Genomic DNA, 7,533 nt, shown 5'->3' with positions numbered 1-7,533 from the left:
GTTCGTCTGAGTCTTCCCGATCCAGCGAATAAGGGGTTTCCTTGAACCCACCGGGTACGAGGTCTGTAGGAACACTAACCACCTCAAGCATGCCTAGCATTGTGGGTTACACAAATGCTATATGGCTAAAATATGATTAATACTAAACTTGGTAAAAATAACACAAGGTTCCTAGTATTTAATCGTAAATTAACACAATCAATCATAATCCAGAATCTAGCATAAAGACTAATTCCAGAATATCTAACTATCCACAACTTAGCGATATCATCTAAGTATTCCGCATTCGCTAACTAACCAATCAACCTAACCATTAGCATGCTACTACGGTTCTCAAACAATAACAAGCATGCCATCAACTCAATCAACATAACCTCAATTATTCAAACCGTTACTCAGTTAGACCCGGCCATCTGCCATTATCCAACTTCCAAGTAACGGGACCCTGCATAAAAACAACTCAATAATCAATCGATTATAACTCACAGTTTTTGGTTGACCGTTGGCTTGACCCCAAACCCGACTTCTGCGATCCGAACCCTTTCTCGACCTTCTCAAGTAGACCCACGTCCAGACTGGTCTTGAACTGGTCTCCACTAGAACTTATCTCCCTTCACTTGAAAAGAACCTTCTCCAGGTGCTGACTAAATATCGGCAGAATAACAGTTCTCAAAAACTGCCTAAATCGCTCGAAAACTGTCGAAACTCGATCTTTCTTTCCATCGAAACTCGATCTTTCTTTCTTTGCTTTCACTCTCACGTTTTGAACTGATTTTGATGTGTTTGGATGAGGAGAAATGGGAGGGGGTCGTGAGCTATTTATAGTAATCAGCAACCAATCAGAAACAAGCCGTGTGGCAGCCCGTGTGTCGCTTCACATGGCTCCGGACGCATGCGCGGCGACACCTCGTGCTCCACATGGCTGGCTGCATGTCTCAGTCTCATGCAGGATGACACCACGCACTCTAGCTGTCTGGATGCATGGCCTGGATCCATGCAAGGAGACACCACTTCCTCCACATGTCTGGCCGCATGGCCCGGTCGCATGCATCGCTACACCTCGTGCTTGGCTGATCCACCTCGTGCTTCTATGTGTCACTACGCATGCTGTGATCATTTTTACTGCAACACCTCATGCTTCTCTTGCCACATACCATGCCAGGCAGTTGTCACCACGTCCTGATCTCATAGATCGAGCCACCTCGAGTTTCTCGGTCCATTCGTCCAATTTGGCCTTTCCAGTGAATTTTTCGTCCGCGATTAATCCCAATATTTTCCGACGCCCGTTCTGATGATCTGATTATTTTTAATAAACTCCAAATGAATCTTGACTTGATGGAAAATATTTCCCGAGTTTCCGGCTTCTTCGAAAAATTCTATAATACCGAAATTATGGTTTTTCGCCCAATTTCCGATCTTCCTGTTGTGCTTCCAAAAGTGTCGTGCTTCCAGAAGTGCTTCAAACGTCCTTTGAGTAAATATACCACATTGTCTAACCATTGTCTAGTGGGATACTTGACTCATGGTTCAGACAAAAACAATCTGATCGTCCGCGACTCGACCACCTAAAAGATACTCGACCATTCTTTTTTTTTAATGGGTTTCTACACCGCATATATATGTTTTATGCAGAAAAATCTAATATGTCTCGTCTTCTCTCTAAACACATGTTTATTTGGTGAAAGACTCAATCTTTAGCATCTTTAATCTATTTTCATCTTTGAATTTGAATTTGTGTTTGTTATGTTTATTTACCTATCTAGTATGATTAGTCTTAAATTTTACATGGGTTTAAGGGTTTTCATTAATAGACTCATCTTGAATCCATGGTTAGATAGGTTTAGGGTGATTAGTGAAAAGTTAAGGTATTTATTGTTAAATATACTTGTTTCTATGCTTGATAAGGATTATTAATGCTAAATTATATTTGAATCCTTAGGCGGTTTCGGAAAAAAACCGTATGTGATAGCGTGATCTTGAGAGATTCTTGATCCCAGATTCATGTTACAATGACTAACGAGACCCATCTTATGGCATATGACCTTAATGGCACGTAGCCTTGTTGGCACATAGCCGCGTGATCACCTGATCTAAGTGGTACATGGCCGGATCAGGTGAGGATATCGTCGATATACTTCACTGAGCATGTTTTTTTCCTGATTTTTAGGAGAATATCGTTGCATGAGTCGGGATATAAACAGCATGATGCTACAATGGGCATGGATTTTCGTCTGACAGATAATAATCATTTAGATCTGTAAGCAATGTTGAGGGAAGATTGTTGTTCTGCTTTGAGGCAGGAATCCCTAGTTGTGAGGCCGGAGTATAATATTGTAATAGAAATGCCCCATTGATTGGTGAAGTATGGCTTTGATTGCTTCTCAATCTTTTTAATTTTGCTTTTTTTTGTAGGATTGTGCCGTTAGAGCCGATTTAAAAACTGAATCATCGATTCTTGCTTCGGATCCACTTTCCTTTTATTGGTGGCTTCTCCGAGAAGAGAGCACAACTCTTTCTCTTATCCTTTATATCTTGGTTTCCTTTAATTTTCTACGAATTCTTTTTGTTTTCTTTTCTTTAAATTACGATTGTCTCTTTGCGATCTCGCTTTCTTCAGGTTTTCAACTTCAGTCCTCCATAAATTCCTCTTTTCGCTCAGAAAACCAAGGTAATCCTTATGTTCTCTTAGTTGTAGAATTCTAGGGTTTAGTCGAATCTTTCCTTTTTATTTTCCTTAGATTGTTCACTTTTGTTTCTATTACGCAGATCAGAAATGGAAGGTAACCCTAGCCATATTATGCATCCTTCCTTGTCCATAGGTAGTATGGTGATGTAGATAGATATTTAGAAATATTCTAAATATTTTATTAATTGTTTTTACTAATTATTTTAGATAATTATCTTTATTATTTTAGGATTTTCTAGTTTTATTATATATATTCTTAAATATATTTAGGAAATCTTTATGAATATATATTTATGAATCACTTAGTGAATTTGAACTATATATATATTTAGTAAAACATTCTTAAATATGTATAACATTTTCCTAAAGTTTTAAAAAGACCTTTCTGAATTTGATATCTAAATTTTATAATGATATTATACGTGTGTAAAGATGCATGTAAGTCAAATTCAAGAAGAAGTCATACACATTTAAGAAGACCTTCTTAAATACACATACAAATTATGAATGTATATTTATGAATAAGTTATTGAATTTGAATTATATGTATATTTAGTAAGATATTCTTCAATATGTGTACCACTTCCTAAATTCATAGAAATACTTAATTTGATATCCAAATTTTATAAAGATTTTATACATATTTAAATATGCATATAAGTCAAATTTGAAAAAATGTCATACAAACTTAGGAAAAAATTTCTAAATATACGTACAAGTTAATTCAAAAAGTACACATACATGATTATGAAGGCATCTTAAATTCGAGAATTGTATTTTACAAATACGGAAATATATGATACATATTTTTGAAGGTATTCTAAACATTTAAAAAACGGTTCCTAATTTTTGTGGAAATTTTAAGTTACAAAAAAAAAAATTTTATGGAAATTTTCTTTTTGAAAAAGAATTTGAGAAGCAAATTTTGAAGACGTATTTTTTCTGAAAAAAAAATTAATTTTAAATTTTATTAATATTTTAATTATTAATATTTATTTATTTTTTATATTTAATAAATAATTGGGTAAAATTATAATGAGTGTGTATAATTACCATTTACCCTTTTAATGGAATTTAATTTGGTCATTTTGATCTTTTTAAGGTTATTTAAGAAACAAAAACTTAAAAAGACTTTTTAAGAGATTTGGCTAAATTATTTAGTTTGAAGGTATTTTTACAAACGGTTGATAAAAAAAAAAAGGTATTTTTACAAACTTTCTTTGTTATATCTTTCTCTCAATATCCATCCGCCGAGTATGTTATCGACCGAATGGACCAAAGCCTGTTTGAAAAAGTTCCGGATAACTAAATGGGTTCCTTATGGGCTAATGTTACTAAGGCAAAAAGCTTTGCTAATTGCAATTGATCCTTCTGATTTCAATTTTCTCAGTAGTTAGAAACAAAACAAGTCAAACAATTGTTCTGGAAGTACGACGTTTGCACTCTTTTCCTTTCGATCTCAGCGAGTTGGGAGAGAACATGGAGACGAAGAAAGAAGAAGTGACTCCTCTCAAAGGATGTCTGAAAACCAGACAAGACATGAAGAGAATCGAGGAAACAGAGGACTGCTTCATCCTCGATTTCAATCCTTTTGATTCTTTTGACGTTAAGAATCTTTCTTTTGCCGGTGATCATGAGGGTGACAAAGATCTGGCTATCATCCATGAGTCAGGCCAGGTTTGAGTTTTGAAACTTAGGGTTTAATTATAGGGTTTCTATACTTTGTAGATTTTTTTTTTTTTTGGAAAATTTGATAGAATCTCTTTGAACAGGTAGCTTGTAGAGATTTCCCACATCCAAGACACCTTTGCTTGAATTTTCCCTTTGGATCAACTCCTAATGCAACCCATTGTCATCTGGTATATACTTTAGTCTCATTTTAAGTAAAGGGTTTCAAGTAAAAAGAAGTATATGGAATGGATTATATTGGTTCAAGACTCCTATGAAACTGCCTTTTATATTAACAACAGAGGTCAACATGAATATATATGCAGTGTTACTGTTGCATCTGCGATAAGCCTGCTCCTTGTGCACAGTGGATGTCTTCGCATTGCAGTGCTTCAGCAGACTCTGTGGAGTGGAGAACTAGGGATTGATAGATGCGTAACTATTTACATCTTTTGTTATTAGATTATCTTTTGTTCACAGTCTCCTTTGCATTTAGACCTTTGAATTGATTAGTAGATCAACAACATAGCTTTTGAAGACTTATGTAATCACAATGCCTAATTACTTAATATGAGATTTGTTATGTGTGTGCGTGTGCTCTTGTTGGAAATGCATTTGCTTAGCTAAATTATTGTTTGCTGAGGGGTTCCAGTACGTACCTCGATAAAACGGGGCATATTTACAGTGTCATGAGTCGATTTCAACGTTCAGAAAGCATAAAACACATTATTGATCCCAAGCCGGGACGGCCTGCAAGTCATGTTGTTTGAATAATCAACTTGGGGAAAGAATGATATCTATATATTAACCACATGAGTTTTATAGACTGAAGCGAATGTAATGTTTAATCATGTCATGCCCAAATCTGGACCTAGTCCCAAGTCCCAACTTGCAAGCTTCAATATACCTTAGGCTTTTTGCCACATCAGTCTCAAATCACATATATAGAGGATTGTTTTATATTATTATTATTATTATTATTATTTTTTTGTAATCCAGGGTTCCCCGCTTATCGGGTCATTCCCTGGGCCCGGTCAGGCAGCGGGCCAGCTTCACCCGGGAGGTTTTTCCCTGAGCCCGAAGGCCCAGTACCCACTTTGTGACAGGGATGAGCAGTTCGCCTCCGGCTGGCGTCGAACCCGGAAGCATGACAATTGGCCCCCAAGGCTCTAACCAGTAGAGGTGACTCATCCCGTCTTGTTTTATATTATTCTTATAAATAAAAACACAAGTACAATTTATTGATAAACAGCTCGCACGGCAACCATGATTAAGCATCATAGTTTAAGACTTTAAATCGAAAAAGATCACATAAGTACAACAATTAAGCTGGTGAAGTAGACGTAAAAGAGAGATGCATGTTTATTTATAAAGCACCACTAAGAAAGCTTTTTCTCAGATCTTCTTGAGCAGCTCAATAATGTAAACACCAAAAACGTTGCAAACAACTTTGATGCCTTCGAAGCCTGATCCTTTGGCTAATGCCTCATACTCTTTCTCGGTCCGTTCTTTGCCTCCAGGATTGAGAGCCAACATAATGCAATCGACATTGACTACTTGTTTGGTCGACAGGCTCGAGTCTAGTGTCTCTGGAAGTATACACTCTGCCAAGATCGCTTTTCCATTCTCTGGAAGCGCCTCGTAACAATTCTTTAAGAATTTTAAACAGTGTTCGTCACTCCAGTCATGGCATATCCACTGTTACAACAATGAGAAATATCTCTATAAATTAATAAAATTTCAAAGTCCCAATATTATTATATACACCAAATAATATAATAAAATTAATAAAAATGTCAAATTTTAGAAAATAACGATTAATATCTATACACTAAAATCAAATATTTTTGTATCTTAGAATAAATATATCTTAAAATACGAAATTTAAATAATGAAACTTTTGTAAATGAATATCTCTATAAATTAATAAAATTTCAAAGTCCCAACATTATTAATTATAGAGGTTCTACTGTATATGATTTGAGGATCATTTAAAAAGATGTAACCTGTTATAAATCATGGAGTGGATTGCCATTAACCAAGACAAGAGGAGAAAGTCCGTCGGCCACATCAAGCCCAACCGTGGCCGCAAGGAGGAGAGAGAGTCGGCCAAAGCCTTAGCCGACTTAGGATATGGATAGTATCATTTTCCTATGTTTTAGTAGTTTTCCTATTTCCTCTTGGATAAGGATATGTACACTTTCCTTGTATCTTTATCTTGTAATCCTTATGTAAAGGAACCCCCTTGATCATTAATAAGAACACAGAAGAATTCAGTCTCTAAACTCTCTATTTACAACACGTTATCAGCACGATAGACTCCAAAACCCTGAGACAAAACCTAACCTAAAATCCGTCACACATAAACCCTAAATCAGGCGCAACTTAAAATCGATATATCTATCCAACCCTGAGGAACCAGACGACGAGCCACATATCCAATTGAAGCTCTTAACGAGACGAATCCATTAGTCCAAACCGTTCGTCGATCCAATCTGAGACGCGCCCTCACTCGCAGAAACAATACGCGGCGCCGTCTTGGTCTTTTGGAACCCTAATCCCGAAAAATCCTAAATTGTTCTTGCTTGCGTTCCGGCTTGCAAACTCCGATCAAGCTCAACTCCGATCAAGCTCAGCTCCAGACGTTCCCTATCCGTGATCAACGTCCTCAGCCTCAGCACAGCTTGCATCCAGCTCAGACCAAATCCCCGACCAAACGCAACCGTCTGCGAGAAAAAACAAGCTCGCGATAGCCCTCGGCAACGCGACCCGATAGGAGCCGTCTCGCGCCCGTTCGTCTTAGCTCGTCTCTGATCTTTGGAGGTCCGGTTTCTACAATCTGTAAAACAAGGGTAATCCTAAATTCTGAGAACATGAATCGAACCTGGTTGTTTTGTAAAGATTGAAACCCTAAAATCAGAACTCTAAAGATGAAAGCCATATGAAAAATAGATCAAATCCTAAAGAGTAAATCGGAGTTCGAATAAGTCCGATCTCCTAAACCATAATTCGAGATTGATCCATTAATCAATTAAAATCAAAGTCTTAATGATTTTAAATCTCAAATCAAATTCCCTTGATCAAAGATCAAAGTTTCGAAAACCCTAAAACCCTAAATTGGAAAATCGGTTTTAATTGTTTGATTTGAAACTTGATTGTTTTATTTGATCACCTAGAAA

At 36.5% G+C, this 7,533-nt stretch overlaps 2 protein-coding genes across 2 annotated transcripts in view; one reads left to right on the top strand and one right to left on the bottom strand.

Moving 5' to 3' along the window:
• Window positions 1-4,090: 4,090 nt before the first annotated feature.
• LOC106316804 lies at window positions 4,091-4,943 on the top strand. Its single transcript, XM_013754672.1, has 3 exons — window positions 4,091-4,363; window positions 4,459-4,545; window positions 4,681-4,943. Exons 1-3 carry the CDS (start codon window positions 4,166-4,168, stop codon window positions 4,780-4,782), a joined length of 387 nt encoding a protein of 128 aa, XP_013610126.1. The 5' UTR covers window positions 4,091-4,165; the 3' UTR covers window positions 4,783-4,943.
• An 806-nt stretch (window positions 4,944-5,749) lies between these two features.
• LOC106314910 (flavone 3'-O-methyltransferase 1-like) overlaps window positions 5,750-7,533 on the bottom strand; it is a gene marked incomplete in the record, with an annotated part of 11,408 nt that continues 9,624 nt past the window's right edge. Inside the window, 1 exon segment of the mRNA XM_013752710.1 lies at window positions 5,750-6,052. Within this exon segment, the coding sequence (XP_013608164.1) occupies window positions 5,750-6,052 (303 nt within the window).

The sequence above is a fragment of the Brassica oleracea genome, chromosome C9, assembly GCF_000695525.1.
Source record: "Brassica oleracea var. oleracea cultivar TO1000 chromosome C9, BOL, whole genome shotgun sequence".
Taxonomy (NCBI): Eukaryota; Viridiplantae; Streptophyta; class Magnoliopsida; order Brassicales; family Brassicaceae; genus Brassica; species Brassica oleracea.
Note: the sequence above shows the minus strand (reverse complement) of the source record. Positions and strands in the feature narration are given on the sequence as shown.

Bases quoted from the DNA above. Each gene is read 5' to 3' on its own strand.
- LOC106316804 (XM_013754672.1), top strand. From the start codon at position 4,166: ATGGAGACGAAGAAAGAAGAAGTGACTCCTCTCAAAGGATGTCTGAAA. The intron at 4,364-4,458 runs GTTTGAGTTTTG...CTCTTTGAACAG, and splicing joins TCATCCATGAGTCAGGCCAG to GTAGCTTGTAGAGATTTCCC. The intron at 4,546-4,680 runs GTATATACTTTA...ATATATATGCAG, and splicing joins ATGCAACCCATTGTCATCTG to TGTTACTGTTGCATCTGCGA.